The 23,439-nt window shown below is 51.6% G+C and overlaps 1 protein-coding gene across 8 annotated transcripts in view; it reads right to left on the reverse strand.

The window, feature by feature from the left end:
- The window catches only part of LOC123765868 (Checkpoint suppressor 1-like), a 110,581-nt gene that overhangs the window by 65,046 nt on the left and 22,096 nt on the right, over positions 1-23,439 (reverse strand). For 2 of the 8 annotated variants that reach the window (XM_069337325.1, XM_045754697.2), the window contains exon 1: positions 10,186-10,326. The exons of 5 other annotated variants lie outside the window; for them this stretch is intronic. In XM_069337325.1, coding sequence (XP_069193426.1) covers positions 10,186-10,202 — 17 coding nt within the window. In that variant the 5' untranslated portion in view covers positions 10,203-10,326. Of the gene's footprint in view, positions 1-10,185; positions 10,354-23,439 lie in introns of those variants that run through there. One more of the 8 variants, XM_045754698.2, reaches the window with a different exon arrangement.

Consider the following 23,439-nt stretch of genomic DNA (forward strand, 5'->3'; position numbering starts at 1 on the left):
CATTACTGGAGACGAGAATAGCGGCCGCGGAGTAAACACAAGTGTGACAATGGCCGGGGTTCAAGTGAGAGGAATGCTTAGTGTAACAAGCTTCTGGCGCGACGGGTACACACGCCTCCCCACCACGGACTCTTGCCATCATTGACGGGCGGCGGTGGCGGTGTGGGGGCGGTAGCGGAGGTGATTGGGGCGGTGGGGGTGTGGCGGCCGGACGGCGGCTAGTGCCATTGGCGGGGGGGGGGGGGGGGACGGAGAGAGGACGACAGGGGGCGCGACAAATCCAGAGATCACAAAGCCTCTTGACAAAGTAGTGGAGGTGTTGTGGGGCGAGCACAAGGGTGGTGGTGCAGTGGCTGTGCTGACACACACACACTGCTGATGCAACATGCTCCAGCCGGCCGGTGCCAGAAGCCGGTGCCAGAAGGCACAGCAGCAGCAGCATGCGGCCAAGGCCTCGCTTGCCGCCCCCACACAAACTTACCGACTCCCCCCCCCCCCCCGCTATAAGAGGAACACTCGCAGCACACTGGTGTCCACCAACTGTTTCTCTTGACAGACACACCGGTGTTTATCCTGCAGCGTCTCCTCACGTATTCATTCTTTCAAGTCTGAGTGGGTGATGAGCCCCTTCCCCAGACACAGGGATGCTCCCCACCTCCCCAACCAGGTCGTCCAAGCCAAGGGAGGCACACCTCTCTCTCCCCCACCTGAGGGAGGCACACCTCTCTCTCTCCCCCACCTGAGGGAGGCACAGCACCTCCCCCACCTGAGGGAGGCACAGCACCTCCCCCACCTGAGGGAGGCACTCGTACCCCACCTGAGGGAGGCACACCTCTCTCTCCCCCACCTGAGGGAGGCACACCTCTCTCTCCCCCACCTGAGGGAGGCACACCTCTCTCCCCCCCACCTGAGGGAGGCACACCTCTCTCTCTCCCACCTGAGGGAGGCACACCTCTCTCTCCCCCCACCTGAGGGAGGCATACCTCTCTCTCCCCCACCTGAGGGAGGCACACCTCTCTCTCCCCCACCTGAGGGAGGCACAGCACCTCCCCCAAGCCGCCAACACTCACGAGGTGTCCGCCACCGCCAAAAGAATGCAAGGATTGCAACCGTCTCTAGCCGGGCGAGGACGCTCAACCTGGACAAGGCCAGAGCACGTGCTCCTCCACATCTATTACCACACGCAGTAATGCACCCGCACGCACTCGGTGTCAAGAGTAGTTAACAGATGGAATGCGTTAGGCAGTGATGTGGCGAAGCCAGGCTCCATACACAGTTTCAAATGTAGATATGATAAGAGCCCACCCTCCAAACACACACCGAAACTACGACGTTGGTACAACGTTCGAACAAGTTTTAACACCACCTAACCAGTTATAACAACCAATATAGCAAGTTGTAACAACGTTCTAATACGTCATAAATACGTTAAGCCAAGATGTAACAACTTTATTACAAGTTGTAACAAGCGGAAAATAGAGACAGTTTCGGTTTGTGTTTCCAGGGCAATAGGGTCAAGAACCTGTACATCAGTTGACTGACATTTGAGAGGCGGGACCAAAGAGTCAGAGCTCAACCCCCGGCAAGCACAACTTGGCGAGTACACACACACAATAAATTTCATTAGTCTGCCCTCGTGACTCATGCCACTCAGCTCTGGGACCAGTCTAGCGGAGCACCTCTGGCCATGCTTCAGGCGTCGTGCTGCGTGTTGGAAGAAGCAAAGGTACCTGGTTGATGGGGTTCTGGGAGCTCTTCTACTCCCCAAGCCCAGCCCGAGGTCAGGCTTGACTTGTGAGAGTTTGGTCCACCAGGCTGTTGCTTGGAGCGGCCTCCACGGTGGTGGGGCCGCCCATCTCAGAATTGGTTCATGTTGTTTTCAAGGACCCGAGTGATTCCTCTCTTGCGTTAATAAAGGCGGCTCAGATATTGGCCAACTTGGCATACGTCGTTGACGGTGTGTTCAGGTGACGTGCTGTGTGGAGGAAGGGGGGGGGCAGAGAAAGCAGGCAGGGGGGGGGGAGGAAGAGTATTCTGAGTTTACCTGATACTAGACCTCACCATTATGAGTTTACCTGATAATTTACCTCACCATTATGAGTTTACCTGATACCAGATATGAGGTCTGGTATCATAGACCCACACCAGGCAGCTCCTATACTGACCCACACGAGGCAGCTCCTACTGACCCACACGAGGCAGCTCCTACTGACCCACACGAGGCAGCTCCTACTGACCCACACCAGGCAGCTCCTACTGACCCACACCAGGCAGCTCCTACTGACCCACACCAGGCAGCTCCTACTGACCCACACCAGGCAGCTCCTACTGACCCACACCAGGCAGCTCCTACTGACCCACACCAGGCAGCTCCTACTGACCCACACCAGGCAGCTCCTACTGACCCACACCAGGCAGCTCCTACTGACCCATACAAGGCAGCTCCTATACTGACCCACACCAGGCAGCTCCTACTGACCCACACCAGGCAGCTCCTATACTGACCCACACGAGGCAGCTCCTATACTGACCCATACAAGGCAGCTCCTACTGACCCACACGAGGCAGCTCCTACTGACCCACACCAGGCAGCTCCTATACTGACCCATACAAGGCAGCTCCTACTGACCCATACAAGGCAGCTCCTACTGACCCATACAAGGCAGCTCCTACTGACCCATACAAGGCAGCTCCTACTGACCCATACAAGGCAGCTCCTACTGACCCATACAAGGCAGCTCCTATACTGACCCATACAAGGCAGCTCCTACTGACCCATACAAGGCAGCTATTTATATCAAACAAACACAGTCGCATACAATCGTGCCCGACCACTGTATACCCCCCCCCCCTGGTGAGGCAAGACGTGACGAGATACTATTGAAGGTCACGCTAAGATTAGCTAAAACTGTTCAAAGCACAAAATAGAAAGAGAGAGAGAGAGGCTGCCCTTAACCTCTCGCCAGTTCAACTCTACCAACCTCAAACACCAACCACAAATTAGCCTAGGCCTAGCAAACCTCCACCCATTATACAAATATATTTTCAACACCTGTACAAAGGGGGGGGGAGGCTTCAAAACACACTGAATACTAGGGGAAAAATTATTTCAAAATTGTAAACAACAGTTATTCTCAACTCCGCCGCCAGATGGCAGCACCGTTACATAAACATCACAGCCTTAATACCTATTAATGGGGAACGTTGTGTGAATGTCTTTACAAGTTTAAACAACCTTAACTAGACACGCAGCAAAATTCTGTAGAGTGCACACAGCCCAGACACGGCAATCCTGCTACGCTCCCTGTGGTTACCTTCAGGTGCTTTCGAGGATCAATGTCCTCGCGGCCCGGTCTCTTGACCATTCCTCCTGGATGCTCCTCTAGTCAACCAGGCTGTTTAAGACGCCTGCAAGACACCAGCGTACAACCTACACACTGTTGAAGACTAGACAAAAAGCCGGACACTGGCCGAGGAATCCCCACTCTGTATCTGAGGTGAAGAGAGGGGGGATACGATAAGAAAACTTCCCATACCCGGAGAAGAAATGAAGAGGAGACATGGTCACAATATAAAGATAGTCAAATGCGAGGACGTTAGAACTGGATCACTGGGATTGGAGGAGCTATATCGGATGGGCTAAAATGAGAGACGGGTCCCAGGAACTCGAGTACAAGTAGAGCCACAGTTGTAACGCGGCCTTTATGAGACGAGGCTGGGGCGCTAGGGACGAGGCTGGGGCGCTAGGGACGAGGCTGGGGCCGCCAGGGACGAGGCTGGGGCCGCCAGGGACGAGGCTGGGGCGCCAGGGACGAGGCTGGGGCGCCAGGGACGAGCCTGGGGCGCCAGGGACGAGCCTGGGGCGCCAGGGACGAGCCTGGGCCGCCAGGGACGAGCCTGGGCCGCCAGGGACGAGCCTGGGGCGCCAGGGACGAGCCTGGGGCGCCAGGGACGAGCCTGGGGCGCCAGGGACGAGCCTGGGGCGCCAGGGACGAGCCTGGGGCGCCAGGGACGAGCCTGGGGCGCCAGGGACGAGCCTGGGGCGCCAGGGACGAGCCTGGGGCGCCAGGGACGAGCCTGGGGCGCCAGGGACGAGCCTGGGGCGCCAGGGACGAGCCTGGGCCGCCAGGGACGAGCCTGGGCCGCCAGGGACGAGCCTGGGCCGCCAGGGACGAGCCTGGGGCGCCAGGGACGAGCCTGGGGCGCCAGGGACGAGCCTGGGGCGCCAGGGACGAGCCTGGGGCGCCAGGGACGAGCCTGGGGCGCCAGGGACGAGCCTGGGGCGCCAGGGACGAGGCTGGCACCGGATGCCGAGTGCCGCCCCGCCGACTAAGAGAGCTTGGAGTGTGATAATGGCTTCCTAACAGGTCCCTGGTACATGGCACTCAGAGCCGGGACCCCACCTACACTGTCAGTTGGGACCCCACCTACACTGTCAGTTGGGACCCCACCTACACTGTCAGCCAGGACCCCACCTACATTGTCAGCCAGGACCCCACCTACACTGTCAGCCAGGACCCCACCTATACTGTCAGTCGGGACCCCACCTACACTGTCAGTCGGGACCCCACCTACACTGTCAGCCGGGACCCCACCTACACTGTCAGCCGGGACCCCACCTACACTGTCAGCCGGGACCCCACCTACACTGTCAGCCGGGACCCCACCTACACTGTCAGCCGGGACCCCACCTACACTGTCAGCCGGGACCCCACCTACACTGTCAGCCGGGACCCCACCTACACTGTCAGCCGGGACCCCACCTACACTGTCAGCCGGGACCCCACCTACACACACGTCCCAAACCTGCACCACATAATAGAATAAAAGAAACAGCAGGAACTGCAGAAACCTGTCACGTTTCTTAAGCCGTCTGCCATAGCAAAGTGGTGACGTCTGCAACGGTAACCCAGACGAAGTCAAATCGTCCCCCTGGGGTTGGCTTGGACTACAAGCATACATGTAGTCCCGGGGTAGGGTCAACAGGTACCTGGGAGTTAGACAGCTGCTACGAGGTGGCTCTGTGTGTTTACTAGTTGTGTTTACTAGTTGTGTTTTTGCGGGGGTTGAGCTTTTGCTCTTTCGGCCCGCCTCTCAACTGTCAATCAACTGTTTACTATTTTTTTTCCCCACGCCACACACACACACACCCCAGGAAGCAGCCCGTGACAGCTGACTAACTCCCAGGTATCTATTTACTGCTAGGTAACAGGGGCACTTAGGGTGAAAGAAACTTTGCCCATTTGTTTCTGCCTCGTGCGGGAATCGAACCCGCGCCACAGAATTACGAGTCCTGCGCGCTATCCACCAGGCTACGAGGCCCCTGTGTGTGTGTGTGTGTGTGTGTGTGTGTGTGTGTGTGTGTGTGTGTGTGTGTGTGTGTGTGTGTGTGTGTGTGTGTGTGTGTGTGTGTGTGTGTGTGTGTGTGTAACAAAAAAGGAGGCCTGGTCGATGACCGGGCCGCAAGGACGCCAAGCCCCGAAATCACCTCAAGATATCCTCAAGAAACCCCAGGAGGAAGGAAAACAAAGAGTCGTGAACGCCGCCCTGCTAGACCAGGCGGTCTACCGTATCGCTAGAGGATGGCACACTCATCTTTCCTGTCCTCTCGACAAGACTTGGGGAAACTCTCACTCAACTGACCGCCAGGTTCTATGTCACCCCCGCGCGGTCCTGCCTCTCCCCACAACACAGCTGACCTACCACCCCCTCCCACAACATGGGCTACCACCCCTCCCACAACATGGGCTACCACCCCTCCCCCAACATGGGCTACCACCCCTCCCCCAACATGGGGGAATACATCACACATGCGGATGTTGTAACTTAATCTGCCGCCCAACACCACCAAGGCGGCAACAGAAGTCATAAAAGTCTTTGAAAAGTAATGGAAACTAAGTACCAACAAACACACGTTCCAAAGCGAAACCCAGAGCCTATTATCCTTGACAACCACCCAGTCTAAGATACGGATGTAGGCAGATTACTGGGGCTCGGAGATCAATAGTACTGGAATCAAAATTGACTTAAATGCCAGAATAAACAAAGCAAAAAAACAGCCTTAGACAAACAGAGGTGATTCCGTAGCCTTGGCACGAACACACAGCTACACTACGCTCAAGAGCACGCAGCCACCTTCAGAGAGCCAGAGCTCAAGAGCACACAGCCACCTCCAGAGAGCCAGAGCCAGAGCTCAAGAGCACACAGCCACCTCCAGAGAGCCAGAGCTCAAGAGCACACAGCCACCTCCAGAGAGCCAGAGCCAGAGCTCAAGAGCACACAACCACCTCCAAAGAGCCTGAGCTCAACCCTCGCAAGCCCAACTAAAGGAGTACATTTATACAAGTATAGTCCGGCCACATCTCTAATTCCCTCAACATATCTTAAAGAAAACATTAATGCAAAAACTACAAGCAGTGCACAACAGGGCAGGTAGAGGAACATCAACACAAAAACCACCAAGCCGCCGTGGACCGTCGACCACGGCGCCCTCAACACACCAACACTTGAGAAAAACACCTAGCCACCAGCGGGCGGAAACACACAGGCGGGAAAACAGTAGAAAGACTCCTCCAAGACGAGACGCCCCGCTCCCACAACTGGGCCCCAAGAGCCTGCATCCACCAGACGGAATTCAAGCCCCCACAATACATAATTTAAAAAATAAAATACAGACCAGAAAATAGCATAGGACAATTGTTTGTTTTATTTTTTAAACACGTCAAAACCTATATACAAGCATTGAGTTTGAGTGGGTGAATGCCACACAGTATTCATCTATAGATATCCATACATACAGAACTCCCAGAACCCCCATCCAGGTACAATCCAGGTACAGGTGTTGAAATACATGTGAAGAGCCTTACACAAACTCGCAGCTCCCCGACAAGAGAAAACAAGCCTAGCTTTGGTCTGTCTACATCGTGTCAGCAAGGCGGACAGCCCGCCTGCTATCACAGATTATGAACTACAATCCACATTTCTAAACATTTTCCTTCATCTGCACCTCTCCTCCTTCACTCCCCTCAACCTGTACATCTTTTCTCAAATCTTTGGCGGCTTTGTTTCCAATTATTAAACAGTTAATGAGCTCCGAAGCACCAGGAGGCTGTTTATAACAATAACAACAGTTGATTGGGAAGCTTTCATGCTTGTAAACTGTTTAATAAATGTAAACAAAGCCGTCAAAGATTGAGGAAAGGTGTACACGTTCGTAAGTACTCGCGTAAGTACTTCGTGAATCTGGCGCCTAGCCACCATCAACTTCCTTGCCAATACAAAATATTACCTCTTACGGAAGCGCTCAAATATTAGAACTTTCGGGAAGCCTCATTAAGCAATAGGAGTAAGATCGTCCACGCGATGGGTGACGCCAAACACAACATACAATATTGCCTGTTAATAATCTGGTGAGAATACTTAGAGTTGTTAAGGTATTACAGGCCGCCTGCTGGGTCCCGCCTGCGGCCAGACGCCACACCCGCCAGGCACCACACCCGCCAGCAGCCAGACGCCACACCCGCCAGGCTGTGGACCCGCCTGCGGCCAGGCGCCACACCCGCCAAGCTGTGGACCCGCCTGCGGCCAGGCGCCACACCCGCCAGGCTGTGGTGTGGCGCTGACTGGCAGCAGCAGACAAGAACGTGGTGGTGGTGGAGAAAAGAGGTGGCGTCAGGCCCGTGATGTCAGCACACGCTGGACGCCATGTTCCAAGACGTTCGTGTAGGGACTAGTGCATTCTAGACGTCTGAAGTGATTAATTGGCCAACACTGATGGAGGTAGTCCACTGTGAGAGAGGGAGGGGGGGGGGTACCGTGAGTGGGCACCCACTGCTGAGACGTGTAGGTGGGCAACCCGTTCTCGCAAATTCGTAAAGTCAATATTGACTTATTAAATATGTGCATAGGTGACATACTTAACATAATAGATACCCTTAAAAAGATTCATAGAAAACACCGACCTTACCTAACCTTGTTAGTATCTTAAGATAAGCATCTTATTGCTTCGTAATTACAATTATTACTTAACCTATAATAGGTATAGGTTAAGTAATAATTGTAATTACGAAGCAATAAGATGCTTATCTTAAGATACTAACAAGGTTAGGTAAGGTCGGTGTTTTCTATGAATCTTTTTAAGGGTATCTATTATGTTAAGTATGTCACCTATGCACATATTTAATAAGTCAATATTGACTTTACGAATTTGCGAGAACGGGTTGCAAGGTGGGTGACGGGGATCACCGTGGGCCGGCTTCAGCTTCCCCAAGGACACTATCTATATCTATATATCTCGCAAAATACCGTACATGGCAAAATAACCAGAACATGATGTACTATATATCATGGCGACTCGCAAATTTGACGGACTGTCAAGTTTTACACTCGTGGGTCCTCGGTGAGGTTAGGCAATTTATTGTTTTTTTTGTGTGTGGCGGTGTGACAACTTGAGAGAACAGGCTGTGTCGCAGTAAACTTGCAAGGGTAACTGATGTGTGGTTGGTCTAAGGGGCTATTATAAGCCGGGTCGGCCCCATTGCCTCCCTTTAAGAGAAGTTGGCTCCCATGGCGAACCCCCCCCCCCTCCGTGACGGCGGTAGATATGAAAAATAGCTCGCCAAGTCTACAGTTTTACGATCGTTCGACAGATTTCAGACACTGACATGCGAAATGCACGTTCGTTCGGTTGGCAAATTTCTTGCTGGGGGCTCCAATTCCAGAAGGCATGGCAGGAAGTGCAGCATACTCCCGTTGAAGAGCAGAGGTGCAACAGGTACTCTGAGAGAGAACTATCAACATCAGAGGCCCGAGACTGTTCAACACGCTTCCACTACACATAAGGGACATAACTGGCCGACCCCTCACAGTGTTCAAGAGAGAACTTGACAAACACCTCCAAAGGATACCTGATCAACCAGGCTGTGACTCATACGTCAAGGCTGCGAGCAGCCGCGTCCAACAGCCTGGTTGACCAGTTCAGCACCCAGGAGGCCTGGTCGAGGACCAGGCCGCGGGGACGCAAAGCCCTGAAACCATCTCAAAGTAACCTCAAGGTATCCTTAAATGGCGCAACCTTTTGGGATCGACCCGGGTACACACAAGATACTCCAATTCCGGGACACACGTAACCAGAGGACCGTTGCTGTCGTCTGTTGCTACGTGCAACAGACGTCTGTCTGTCACGTGCACCTGACCACGTGTCCGCCCGTCTCCGTCACACGAGTCACGTGTATATATATGGCCAGCAAACTAAATTTTACCACGACGATTAGAAAATTAAACAGCGAAGAATGTTTACACCAAACAAGTCGGGACATGACCGGCAAGACCACAAGTCGGGACATGATTGGCAAGGCCACAAGTCGGGACATGATTGGCAAGGCCACAAGTCGGGACATGATTGGCAAGGCCACAAGTCGGGACATGATTGGCAAGGCCACAAGTCGGGACATGATTGGCAAGGCCACAAGTCGGGACATGATTGGCAAGGCCACAAGGACTGGAATGACAATCGGTGATTACTTATCAATGCGTTACGACACATTACATATACAAAAGCCTGTTGGGATAGTGTAAGAGCCCCGAGCGACAGGGTAAGACTGACGGACACAGCCCAAGAGGCTGGTCGAGGAGAGCAGGCTGGTCGAGGAGGCCGGGCTGGAGGCTGGTCGAGGAGAGGGCCAAGTGGTGACGGGGGAGGCTGGTCGAGGAGGCCGGGCTGGAGGCTGGTCGAGGAGGCCGGGCTGGAGGCTGGTCGAGGAGAGGGGGCTGGAGGCTGGTCGTGGAGGCTGGTCGAGGAGGCCGGGCTGGAGGCTGGTCGAGGAGGCCGGGCTGGAGGCTGGTCGAGGAGAGGGCCAAGTGGTGACGGGGGAGGCTGGCCGCCATGTGATCTGGGCCGCCTCGCTAAATACAGCCACACACATCAGCTGTGCAATAGTCACTCGTCGCCTCCGTCACTCCCAACCCCGCATTCTTTGCCGGCTCCTTCCACCGCCCCGGCAACTTTCTCCATCATCTCTCAACTGCCCAAGGTTTAACAAGGTCATCCGACCTTTCATATGATCACCAGTACGTAATTATGTCAGAGTTACAGCTTTATCTTGCGAGATACAGTCGGCCCCCATCTGGTAACCCCACTGAAACTACACACTTTATCTATGGTAAACAAACTCTTATCAACTATACCTTTTCATCTCCGCCATGGTATAGACGACCGCTGGCTAACATCCATGCCACGGTAAACACTAATATTCTGCCCGTGGAGGGGGCTTGAGAATCTTTCCAATATTGGTAGTCACCGTCTCACTGCACCGAAGCCAGTAAAGCAACTACGTCACACCAGTGAGGGAGTTGGGAGTAGCGCCAGCCAGCCAGGAGCAGCGTCGTGGTCGCTCCGCCATCTTCACAGTTGCCATGGTGACGCAGCCGTCCCCGCAACACACCCACAATTCCCGCCCCAGCATCCCGTCACTCATCTCACGCATCTCAATGCACTAACCTTCACCACTCTTCCCATATACAAGAGGACTATCATGCAATACAATAAAATCCCAACTACAATTATACAGGGAGCGTAGAATACAGCATGAGCGCTCCAAACTGCAGGTGACAAGCCGCATTCCTGTGCATACACGCTAAAGAAGCAACGCTTCAAAACTTGCCAGATTAATTCACATTATTTTCATATGCGAACACGTTAATAGGCCAAATATGTCTCTTAATGTCATACCAGTCAAGAGGTCCAAGACGGCAAACTTTCCTTCAGCGAGGCGTAGGTCTTAAATGTTGATTCATACTAACAACTACTTAAGGTAAAATTTATATACTTTCATAAGTTGTCAAATTCAGTTTTTAAGACATGAGTCAGGGAGGCATGACCTTGCTATCTGCCCTCACTCACACCACTACTTCACATTAACCTGTGGGTTTGGACAGTAACTGGATGGGTGACCCCCCCCCCAACAACACACACACACAGAATTGTGGAGATCTGCGGCCGAGTGGACAGCGCTCTGGGGTCGTAGTTCTAAGGGCCCGGGTTCGATCCCAGGCGGAAATAAGTGGGCAGTTTCTTTCACCCTTGATGCCTTTGTTCATCTAGCAGTAAATAGGTACCTGGGAGTTAGACAGCTGCTACGGGCTGCTTCCTGGGGATATGTGTGTGTGTGTGTGTGTGTGTGTGTGTGTGTGTGTGTGTGTGTGTGTGTGTGTGTGTGTGTGTACTCACCTATTTGTGCTTGCGGGGGTTGAGCTTTGGCTCTTTGGTATGTGTGTGTGTGTACCTGGGAGAAAGCACTAAGCCAGTAGGCCTTCACAGGACGTGGAAGGGACAAGAGGAGAAGGATCTCTGGTAGTAACGGTGCCCAACCACTTGGACCATCGGGGGATCGAACTCAGACCTGCAGGAAATCCCTCCACCTACGACTTATACTAACTGGACCACAATACACTAGTATGGGGCAAGTTTGAACAATGAGCAGATGTTACAAGCAAAGCATCCAACCCGTTCTCGCACTTTCTTACAGCCAATATTGACTTATTAAATACGAGCATATGTGACATACTAAAACATACTAGTTTACCTTGAAAAGCTTCATAGAAAACACCGACCTCACCTAACCTTCTTAGTATGTTAAGATAAACATCTTATTGCTTCGTAATTACAATTATTACTTAACCTATTATAGGTATAGGTTAAGATCAGTGCCACCGAATATCATAATTTGATAATACTCAAACCTTTGGGTTAGGTTTAAAATCCAGGCTAGAATGATCAGACTAAGACAACCTGGAGATCATCCTTAGTGTGTTATCAGGGGGGGGGGGAGGAGAGGAGGAGGTTGGAGCCAGGCACCAGCCGTTATCCTCTCTGCGATAACCCACTCCCATCAAGCTGTCTAGGCTAGTGTACAAGTTGCAGGCGTGAGTCACAATAAGCTGAAGTATGTTGACCAGACTACACACTAGAAGGTGAAGGGACGACGACGACGACGTTTCGGTCCGTCCTGGACCATTCTCGAGTAGATTGTTATACGTACTGTACAAGTTGTGTGGGCGTGGGGGCGTACAAGTGGGCGTGAAGGTGTGGTGGTGCTGTGGACGAGGCCAAGTGTGTCCCCCTTCGCTCGGAGTACCGTATTACAGGGTTAAAAATTAGCCTGAACACTCGCCACAATTACGGGCTCACCATAGCCCGTGCTACATGGACTCTTCGTTCTGAGTAGCTAAATCTAAAACAACAAAAACTCACCACAATTTCTGCAGAAGGCGAAGGGCCTCCCCCCCCCCCAGACACACAGCCGGTCTAGAAGATTGGCTGATCACAGCTTACACCCATCTCGTGGGGTGCTCCCTCAGCCGGTGGAGGAGTCCTGGTACACTTGTAAGCCCAAGGCCCTTCCCAGCTGCCACCAGAGGCGGGCTGATCACTAAGGCTCTTGCAGCAACAGTTAATCACCCTCTGGCTACCGCCTCTACATGCCAGAAATATAAACACACAATTCACACGTCCAGCATCATGACAAACGCAAAAGCACGAGGCTAAATTTCTTGCGAAGGCACCTCTCGCGGCGCCCAATTACCATAATTATGTTTGTCCCGGTGATCGGCTCAGTTATCTCGAACCGCGGTTGTCATCAAGTGTGGAGGAGAGGCGGAGAGGAACACGTGGGAGGAGAGGGCGAGGTTGGGGGTCCGAGATGTGTGGGAGGCATGAGGGAGTGGGTGAACACTGCAGCAGTACACACACGACTGACACACTCCCGCCCTCCCTCCCACCTGTACACACACACACACGCGGAGGCTGTCACCATGGCAACCGACAGATACTCTCTCCCCCACACACACACACACATTACATCCTTTCACACACCGTGTTTCACATTCTTCAACAACAGCGCCGCCTCTCTCAAGTGTAAACAAAAAATACAGGTTGCACCACTGAGTAGCATGAATGAGACCGCAATACAGGTAAAATCGGCATCTACAAGAGCGTCCTGCACAAGAGTGGTGACTGTATTACAGAGGCAAGGTGGCAGAGGGGCTCCGGGTTCGATGGCTTACATCCGGGTGAAAACCTCAAGTGACCAACAAGTAATATCCCTCCCACCATCCTCCTCCTCCTGTACCCACAGTCCCCAAAGCTACCATGCCCCCACTAATGTTCTTACACATACACGACGGTAAACTAATGATACCTGCAAACCCCGAGGGCGACTATAGAGAGCTGCAGCATCAGACCCGGACAAACTCCAGGGGCAGACAACTGCACGTAAGTGTTCAACATAACAACCAGGGTAGGGTAGGGTAGGGTAGGGTTAGGTAATGAAGATGGAAGAGAAACAGGAGTAGGAGAAACTAAGTAGGAACTCAACTAGACTAACAGGAATCGGAAATAAAGTACGTGTGTGTAAATGCCATATTTGCAGCTCAAAGCAAGGATCTTGAGTCCAAACAAGAACCTGTCCACCCCCCCCCCAATTCTACAGTGGTATGAAACCCTCTCCTCTACAAGCATAAAACTGAACTTGAAAAGTGTTAGAGATTAGCAACAAGAATAGTTCCTGAATTAAGAGGACTAAGCTACTAGGACACGATAAAGGAACGTAAACCCCACAACCTTAGAGGAGAGAGAAGGAACAGAGTGAATATTATCACATACAAAATACTGGACGGGTACAGACTGGGTCATATATAGACGTGCCAGCGTGTGGCCATGTCTGCGGCAGACGTGCCAACGTATGGCCATGTCTGCGGCAGACGGGCCAACGTATGGCCATGTCTGCGGCAGACGGGCCAACGTGTGGCCATGTCTGCGGCAGACGTGCCAACGTATGGCCATGTCTGCGGCAGACGTGCCAGCGTATGGCCATGTCTGCGGCAGACGGGCCAACGTGTGGCCATGTCTGCGGCAGACGTGCCAACGTATGGCATGTCTGCGGCATACAAACTGTCACCACCCACGCTGGACCTTCTCTCACCATCCTGGGTCTTGACACTGTCTGCACCTTTCACTATACACTTAAAATTTGCTCAGCCGTGGCCCAGCATCCTGGCGCTAGTGAGTATTAACTATCTTGGGAGAACTGGTTGTCCCCGGCTCCTGTCCTCCAGTACTGGTGGTGGGGGTGGGAGTATGTGCTGGAACACGTTCACAGACTCACTCTACCTCCCCCTCACCCCCACTTTCCCTACCTTTTACTTCTAGATGCAAGTCTAGTTATCAAAACAGGGCAAGCCCGAATTCTAGATGTATCTTGGGTCCTCGACATCTCGACTAGTCATCTTTCTGGCCTCCAAAAAGATGACTTAGCCCCTCTCTTCTGCACTCTACTGGAGTCTTTCTAAGTAAGTGTTATTCATCTGCAAATCATTGTACATTCATCATGCTTAAGGCTTAAGAACTACCTTCTTAATGACATCATTATCTTAGGTTACAAGCACTACGCTCTCTGCTTCATCTGTGGTTGGCGGTCATTTAACTACCAATCATTTCTTAGCAATACCTTGTTATGCGTCAGGCTGACGCATAATTTGTCAATTAATATTTCATCCAATTGAACTTTAATTAATTAGTAAGTGTGTGTATCTGGTTCCCTCTCACCCCCTCTCTATCTCCAGTTCTTCCACGCACTCTCTCTGCTGGCACTCTCACCCGCTGTCCTGACCTCTCTACTTCCCTTCATCCCTTTCCTATCTTCCTTCCTGTCTTCGCTCTCCCCCTCTCACCAGCGCTGCCTGGCCTCTGGACGTGCTGGACCATACAGGGAGGACACAGGAGGCGGCGGCAAGGTTGAGGGCAGTGCACAAGGCCACCAAAAGGCAGTAGTAGTGTGTGAAGCACAAGGCACCTGGCTCTAGGCACCGCTGCCACCCACACAACCACCACCACCCTCCAAACAACCCACCTACAACACACACACACACACACACACTGCAGTGTGCATACAACCGCACGAACGCCGCATCTTGTTACATATGCAGGTATGCAAAACAGGTATGGAAATACTGAGATTTAAATGATTAATACTATTCAGGCTTCCAGAATAATTTTATCCAATAATTATTGTATTATTATTATTCTACCTGACCAGCTTTTGTATACAAAATATGTAAATTTAGACATTTAAAGAGACAATAATTTAGTTTTGTTCGGGGTTTATATTGTGTGTGTTTTAGTGTGCAGAATACCCTCGTTGAAAAGCAGAAGTGCAACAGGTACTCTGAGAGAGAACTCTATCAACATCAGAGGTCCTAGAGTGTTCAACTCGCTTCCACTACACATAAGGGGCATAACTGGCCGACCCCTCTCAGTGTTCAAGAGAAGAGGTAAATTATAGTCACCTCTGACCTAATGGGCAGAGAAGGCTCAGCAAATATGCGATATTGTGTTCATAAAATTATGTACATATGGTGACGCAGAGGCAACCTCCGGGTGCCATTCACTTCTGGACTCCCAGGCCCGCTCCTGTGCCAGGTAAGTCCAATACGGGCTCACCATAGCCCGTGCTGCTCAGAACTTACGTTTCGAGCAGCTGAACCTAAAAAAAAAACAACGTCATTCACTCTCACTATACTCTTCACTATTAATTTTACCCATATATATATACTCCTTCAATATTATATATATGAAGATCACTATCATCCCCCAACACAACCATTAGTGACCCACTACCACCCCTCCACAGTCCCCCCCCCCCTTCACCACCACCCCCACCACAGGTAACATTGACCACCACCACCACACTCATCAACTCTGATAATACCCCATCATTTACCGTACTCCAACACTGTACAGGTGTGGGGGGTGGCCGAGGGTGGCCAGGGGAGGGGTGGGGGGGGGGGGAAGAGAGAATTTAGGGGAGAGTGGTGGAAGTGGGATTAAAGTCACTTATCAGGCACCAATTAAAGTGCACTTGAGCGGTGGACATTAAGCGGGGTAATTGTATAATGATTAAATATATCCCCCAGGAGGGAGCGAGGAGCGGCCACTACACGACCCCCTGGCACGCCACCTCCCCCGGGGGGGAGCACCGCTCCCCAGCACGCCTCCACACCACCACAACAACAACCCGACCTCTCCCCAGCGTACAAATCACAACTGTAAAGTAGCGGGTTCAAAAATCTCCCCCGTTTTCTATGTCTCAGAAGTTTAGGTTCCCTAGAGTATATACTTTAAGACGGCTCTGCGTGTAGCACAACTCCTCAAGCCCGGTCTGGGGGTCGGGGAGGCCAGTGTAGTGGTAACTTGATCCAACAAACTGTTGGTTGGAGCGGCCGGTAGACCCACATATCAACTACAAACCGGTTGGTTCGCTACTTCTCGAAGGAAACTTTTCTTTGTTCCTAGACGTTCATTTTTTCTGTATAAATGTTATGGTGGCTGGGAGGATATTGAACAGCCGTGGAGGCCAAGCGGACGACCTGATAGTGGCCCGAGACGCCAAGTGCCGCATTAGATAAGATGAAGGAGGGCGCTAGATTAATGGGGAAGGGGGATAGATAAGATGGGGGTAGAAGGCTAGTTAAGAGGGTGAGCCTGACAACAGGGGAGAGGGAAGGGCTAGACAAGACGTTCTTCACATATATACTCCACGTCCTACCAGCGAGCATCAGAAATATTACAGGAACAACCGTGGACATCTTCAAGAGGAAACTAGATTGTTTCCTTCAAGGAGTGCCGGACCAACCGGGCTGTGGTGGGTATGTGGGCCTGCGGGCCGCTCCAAGCAACAGCCTGGTGGACCAAACTCTCACAATTCAACCCCACAAGAGTTACTCTAACTCCCGAGTACCTATTTACGGCTAGGTGAACTGAGCCATTTAGAGGAGAGGAAAGGTTGCCCAAACACTTCTGTCCTGCCTCGGGAAGTGAGCCACGACGCTTCCAACTGACCCAACTGCTCTGACCACTGTGACCACTTGGAATCACTCGCAAGAACACACAAACGATATGTCTACACAAACAACCAATTACACAATTGGTGTACAATTTTCCCAATTACGGTAAACACGCTATCAGCGTTACCGCGTCCTCAGTACTTCACAACACCCGCCAGTGTTACTGCCAGCTTACACCACAACACCCGCCAGTGTTACTGCCAGCTTACACCACAACACCCGCCAGTGTTACTGCCAGCTTACACCACAACACCCGACAGTGTTACTGCCAGCTTACACCACAACACCCGCCAGTGTTACTGCCAGCTTACTCTACAACACCCGCCAGTGTTACTGCCAGCTTACACTACAACACCCGCCAGTGTTACTGCCAGCTTACACTACAACACCCGCCAGTGTTACTGCCAGCTTACTCTACAACACCCGCCAGTGTTACTGCCAGCTTACTCTACAACACCCGCCAGTGTTACTGCCAGCTTACACCACAACACCCGCCAGTGTTACTGCCAGCTTACACTACAACACCCGCCAGTGTTACTGCCAGCTTACACCACAACACCCGCCAGTGTTACTGCCAGCTTACTCTACAACACCCGCCAGTGTTACTGCCAGCTTACACTACAACACCCGCCAGTGTTACTGCCAGCTTACACCACAACACCCGCCAGTGTTACTGCCAGCTTACACCACAACACCCGCCAGTGTTACTGCCAGCTTACACCACAACACCCGCCAGTGTTACTGCCAGCTTACACCACAACACCCGCCAGTGTTACTGCCAGCTTACACCACAACACCCGACAGTGTTACTGCCAGCTTACACCACAACACCCGCCAGTGTTACTGCCAGCTTACATCACAACACCCGACAGTGTTACTGCCAGCTTACACCACAACACCCGCCAGTGTTACTGCCAGCTTACACCACAACACCCGCCAGTGTTACTGCCAGCTTACACTACAACACCCGCCAGTGTTACTGCCAGCTTACACCACAACACCCGCCAGTGTTACTGCCAGCTTACACCACAACACCCGCCAGTGTTACTGCCAGCTTACACCACAACACCCGCCAGTGTTACTGCCAGCTTACACCACAACACCCGCCAGTGTTACTGCCAGCTTACACCACAACACCCGCCAGTGTTACTGCCAGCTTACACCACAACACCCGCCAGTGTTACTGCCAGCTTACACCACAACACCCGCCAGTGTTACTGCCAGCTTACACCACAACACCCGCCAGTGTTACTGCCAGCTTACACCACAACACCCGCCAGTGTTACTGCCAGCTTACACCACAACACCCGCCAGTGTTACTTTATCCTTATTACGTTATAAAACCACCACAGTGTTGCCACAACTGTACAACACCGCCACAGTGTTGCCACAAGCAAACAAGCAGACTACTGCGGGGGCGAAGTACTGGATTAAGCATTCCTCCCGACAAACAGTTCCTCTACAAACTTGCAAGTGTAAAGTCATGTGGTCCAACAATGGCTATTAGAGTTTAGCTCGTGCAAGTGTAAAGTCATGTGGTCCAACAATGGCTATTAGAGTTTAGCTCGTGCAAGTGTAAAGTCATGCAAATAGGTCTAAGGAGCAGGAGATATCATTTAGGAGATGAAATCCTTCAGAAATCGGGAAGAGAGAAAGATCTGGGGGTTGACGTCATTTCAGACTGTCCCCCCCTGAAGCCCACATCAAAACGCTATCAGCAATAGCGTATGCAAGATTGACCTTTAGAGAAACTTGTGTAAGGAATCATTCAGGACCTTGCATACCACATATGTTAGACCAAGCCTGGAGCATACAGCGCCAGTGTGGAGTCTGTATTTAGTCAACCACAAAATGCTGTTAGAGAAAGTTCAGAGGTATGCCACCGGACTAGTACCCGAGCTGAGGGGTATGATCTACGAACAAAGATTACTGGAATTAAACCTCACGTCACTAGAAGACAGAAGAGTTAAGGGGAAGACAGTTGCCACCTAAAAAATGTTCAGGGGAAATTGAGTGTAGATAAACTATTTACCACGGGTGATACCTAAATGAGCCACAGGGACGTTAGAAAATAATTTTTCAGTGTCAGAGTAGTTAACAGATGAATGCATTAGGAAGAAATCAGAAGAGTGGTGGAGACTCCATATACAGCTTCAAATGTAGATATGATAGTCCAGATGGCTCAACGCCCCACCCCAGGGGAGCCGATCGGCCGAGCGGACAGCACGCTGGACTTCTGATCCTGTGGTCCTGGGTTCGATCCCAGGCGCCGGCGAGAAACAATCACACTAGTTGATTGACAGTTGAGAGGCGGGACCAAAGAGCCAAAGCTCAACCCCCCGCAAGCACAACTAGGTCAGTACAAGCATCAGCACTATATTGAAGGTGTGCGGTCTTTGCACATAGTACTTTAGCTGCTGGGCCCCGAGGTCGAGCGCCCACGACCAGGCTATTGTCGTCTACAGCACACACCTTCACATTCCATCACAACCTGGCTGATCCCGTACACGCCCCGCCCCAGGGGAGCCGGTCGGCCGAGCGGACAGCACACTGGACGTGTGAGCCTGTGGTCCCGGGTTCGATCCCGGGCGCCGCCGGCGAGAAACAATGGGCAGAGTTTCTTTCACCCCATGCCCCTGTTACCTAGCAGTAAAATAAGGACCTGGGTGTTAGTCAGCTGTCACGAGCTGCTTCCTGGGGGTGGAGGCCTGGTCGAGGACCGGGCCGCGGGGACACTAAAGCCCCGAAATCATCTCAAGATAACCCTCGCCGCCCCTAACCCCACCCCGCCCTCGCCACCCTCAACCCCACCCCACCCTCAACAACACCCCACCCCACCCGCCCCGCCCTCAACCCAACCCCACCCCACCCCACCCGCCCTCAACCCCACCCCACCTCCTCACAAGTTTGTGAAGGGTGAGGATGCAGCAATAGTTGACACACAGCCTCTGAGGAGTGTGAACGGTCGTAGCGTGCTGTTGACATGGTAACCACTACCCGTTGCTATGGTGACCGGCCGCAGCATCCTCGCCAGATCGCTCTTCAGGACGCACCTTAAACGCCCCCCAGTGTGTTTACGAGCGTGCTTGCGCGCACACACGCGCGCGAGAGATTTGCCATCCCTGAGCCCATGTTGGAGGTGTTAAGCTAACCAAATGTATGGCATCTTAGGTTGAGATATATTGCCTGAAATGGACATATCCCGCCAGACACACACCGAAACTACGACGTTGGTACAACGTTCGAACAAGTTTTAACACTTCCTAACTAGTTATAACAACCTATATAGCAAGTTGTAACAACGTTCTAAGACGTCATAAACACGTTAAGCCAAGATGTAACAACTTTATTACAAGTTGTAACAAGCGGAAAATAGAGACAGTTTCGGTTTGTGTTCCCAGGGATATCTTACAAAACAAACCAGTGGTATTTTCTGCTTTGTTTCAGTGTAAACACTTACATATTATATATATATATATATATATATATATATATATATATATATATATATATATATATATATATATATATATATATTGGAGCGGAGTCTTGAGGTAGGTAGAATATAGTTGTGCAATAATTGGCTGTTGATTGCTGGTGATGACTTCTTGATGTGTAGACATCAAGAAGACTTCTACACATCAAGAAGTCAACACCAGCAATCAACAGCCAATTATTGCACAAATATATTATATATATATATTATATATATATATATATATATATATATATATATATATATATATATATATATATATATATATATATATATGTATGTATGTTGGTGGAGCGGGTTAAGGCGTACCTGTTATGCCAGTTGCTGGAAGGCTTCTGTGCTGGCTAGGGTTCGAGTCTCCTGGTGGGAAAGTGTTCTAAAGTTGTGTGTGTATATATATATATATATATATATATATATATATATATATATATATATATATATATATATATATATATATATATATATACACACACAACTTTAGAACACTTTCCCACCAGGAGACTCGAACCCTAGCCAGCACAGAAGCCTTCCAGCAACTGGCATAACAGGTACGCCTTAACCCGCTCCACCAACATACATACATATATATATATATATATATATATATATATATATATATATATATATATATATATATATATATATATATATAAACAAGCATGTATATATTGTCTTCTGCTTCTAGGAAATGTTTCCCTCTCAGTCAGTACTGATCACAGGGTTCTCGCCCCCTCTGCCCACTGGTCATGGGTTCAAGGTCAGCAACAATATCCCTGACCACTGCTGAAGACCATTCACATCTCTCTACACCCACCAGATTTCGTTTCTAATTCGCCTCATCACTTGCCCGTAAACACTGATGCAGCTGACCATTTTCTGATCCCTGCCCTTGTGTGGCAGTGCACAGTAGAAAGTTGTTTTCACATATCCATACATTAAAACATTGATTGTAACCATGATATATATGTGCTTCAGCCTACAGTTTAGACCTATTGTCTTATGTATGACCCTCTGTCCAGTATGACGGTGAATACCAGCATTATCCTCACTTTAATAAGACTATCAAAATCCTCAGATTAGGCAAAATTGTAATTAATTTTGTCAATAAAGATGTTAATAATAAATAATAACCATTTTCTGTGTCGGGTGATTGACCTTAGAGGACCAGACGGGGTGCCAGCACAACACCCCGAGGGACGCCGCGTGTAACTGCTCAGCTACCGTGACAGTCTGCCTCCTACCACAGGTATAGTATTCCATCTCTCGTCTTGTTTAGGCAGTCTGGTTGTCAAGACTGTGTCTAACACTTTCTGACACTCAAGGAGAACTTGAGTGTCAGAAAGGCTACCCACCCATCTCGTCCCTGTTGTATCACTATCAACGTACAAATTCAGATGCATTCCTTGCGAATGATCTACCTATCTTGGTTATCTTGAGATGATTTTTGGGCTTTATTGTCCCCGCGGCCCGGTCCTCGACCAGGCCTCCACCCTCAGGAAGCAGCCCGTGACAGCTGACTAACACCCAGGTACCTATTTTGCCGCTAGGTAACAGGGGCATAGGTTGAAAGAAACTCTGCTCAATGTTTCTCGCCGGCACCTGGGATCGAACCCAGGACCACAAGTCCAGCGTGCTGTCCGCTCGGCCGACCGGCTCCCTTACCTTAAGTGAAGCCATGCTAGAGACTCGAGGCAAAAGTGCTATTAGTCAAAGTGTTCAACGAATTTGTTTTCTTACGAGGGTGTTAATGATACAAGTCTTTCAGCGACGCCGGTCTCCATTCATCCTCGCGCACATGACCCAGACATCAGCGATCATCAGACCCAGAGTGGTTCTGGGATGAGAAGAAGTGGAGGACAGTCTTGAGGGGCCATTACTAGAGACTGGAGGGCGGGTTATCACTAGGTGTAGCATTTCCAGGTACACACACACACACACACACACACACACACACACACACACACACACACACACACGAGAGAAGAGAGAGAGAGCGCCAGCCCAAGAGCAAGAGTGCAGGAGGGAGAGTAGGGGCACGTGAAGTCCCACACAGACAGGACTCCTGTTCACTCAACGTAACTCAGCCGGCCTCTTAGTTCCGCGACTTGCCGTATTCACTTACAAACTGCCCCCCCCCCCCCAACTATACATGTCCACTCCCTCCTTCCCCCCCCCCCGTGTCCACACCCCCCCCCCCCAGAATACCAACACCAGTGCTCTTACTCTCCAAGTGCTGGAAATCAAAACTGCGCTAAGTATTTACATTTAATTGTCGAGAGAGGAGCGGTGTAGGTGTGAGCCAGAGTGAAACGCAATCTTCAGAGGGTAAAGGTGGAGGGTGTGTGTGGCTGTGGAGGGGGTGTGTGGCTGTGGAGGGTGTGTGTGGCTGTGGAGGGTGTGTGTGGCTGTGGAGGGTGTGTGTGGCTGTGGAGGGTGTGTGTGGCTGTGGAGGGGGTGTGTGGCTGTGGAGGGGGTGTGTGGCTGTGGAGGGGGTGTGTGGCTGTGGAGGGGGTGTGTGGCTGTGGAGGGGGTGTGTGGCTGTGGAGGGGGTGTGTGGCTGTGGAGGGGGTGTGTGGCTGTGGAGGGGGTGTGTGGCTGTGGAGGGGGTGTGTGGCTGTGGAGGGGGTGTGTGGCTGTGGAGGGGGTGTGTGGCTGTGGAGGGGGTGTGTGGCTGTGGAGGGGGTGTGTGGCTGTGGAGGGGGTGTGTGGCTGTGGAGGGGGTGTGTGGCTGTGGAGGGGGTGTGTGGCTGTGGAGGGGGTGTGTGGCTGTGGAGGGGGTGTGTGGCTGTGGAGGGGGTGTGTGGCTGTGGAGGGGGTGTGTGGCTGTGGAGGGGGTGTGTGGCTGTGGAGGGGGTGTGTGGCTGTGGAGGGGGTGTGTGGCTGTGGAGGGGGTGTGTGGCTGTGGAGGGGGTGTGTGGCTGTGGAGGGGGTGTGGCTGTGGAGGGGGTGTGTGGCTGTGGAGGGGGTGTGTGGCTGTGGAGGGTGGTGGCTGTGTGAGCACAGACCCGCCTCACTAGACCCATGTGAGGAGGACCTCTCAG

Source organism: Procambarus clarkii, chromosome 37 (genome assembly GCF_040958095.1).
Source record: "Procambarus clarkii isolate CNS0578487 chromosome 37, FALCON_Pclarkii_2.0, whole genome shotgun sequence".
Taxonomy (NCBI): domain Eukaryota; kingdom Metazoa; phylum Arthropoda; class Malacostraca; order Decapoda; family Cambaridae; genus Procambarus; species Procambarus clarkii.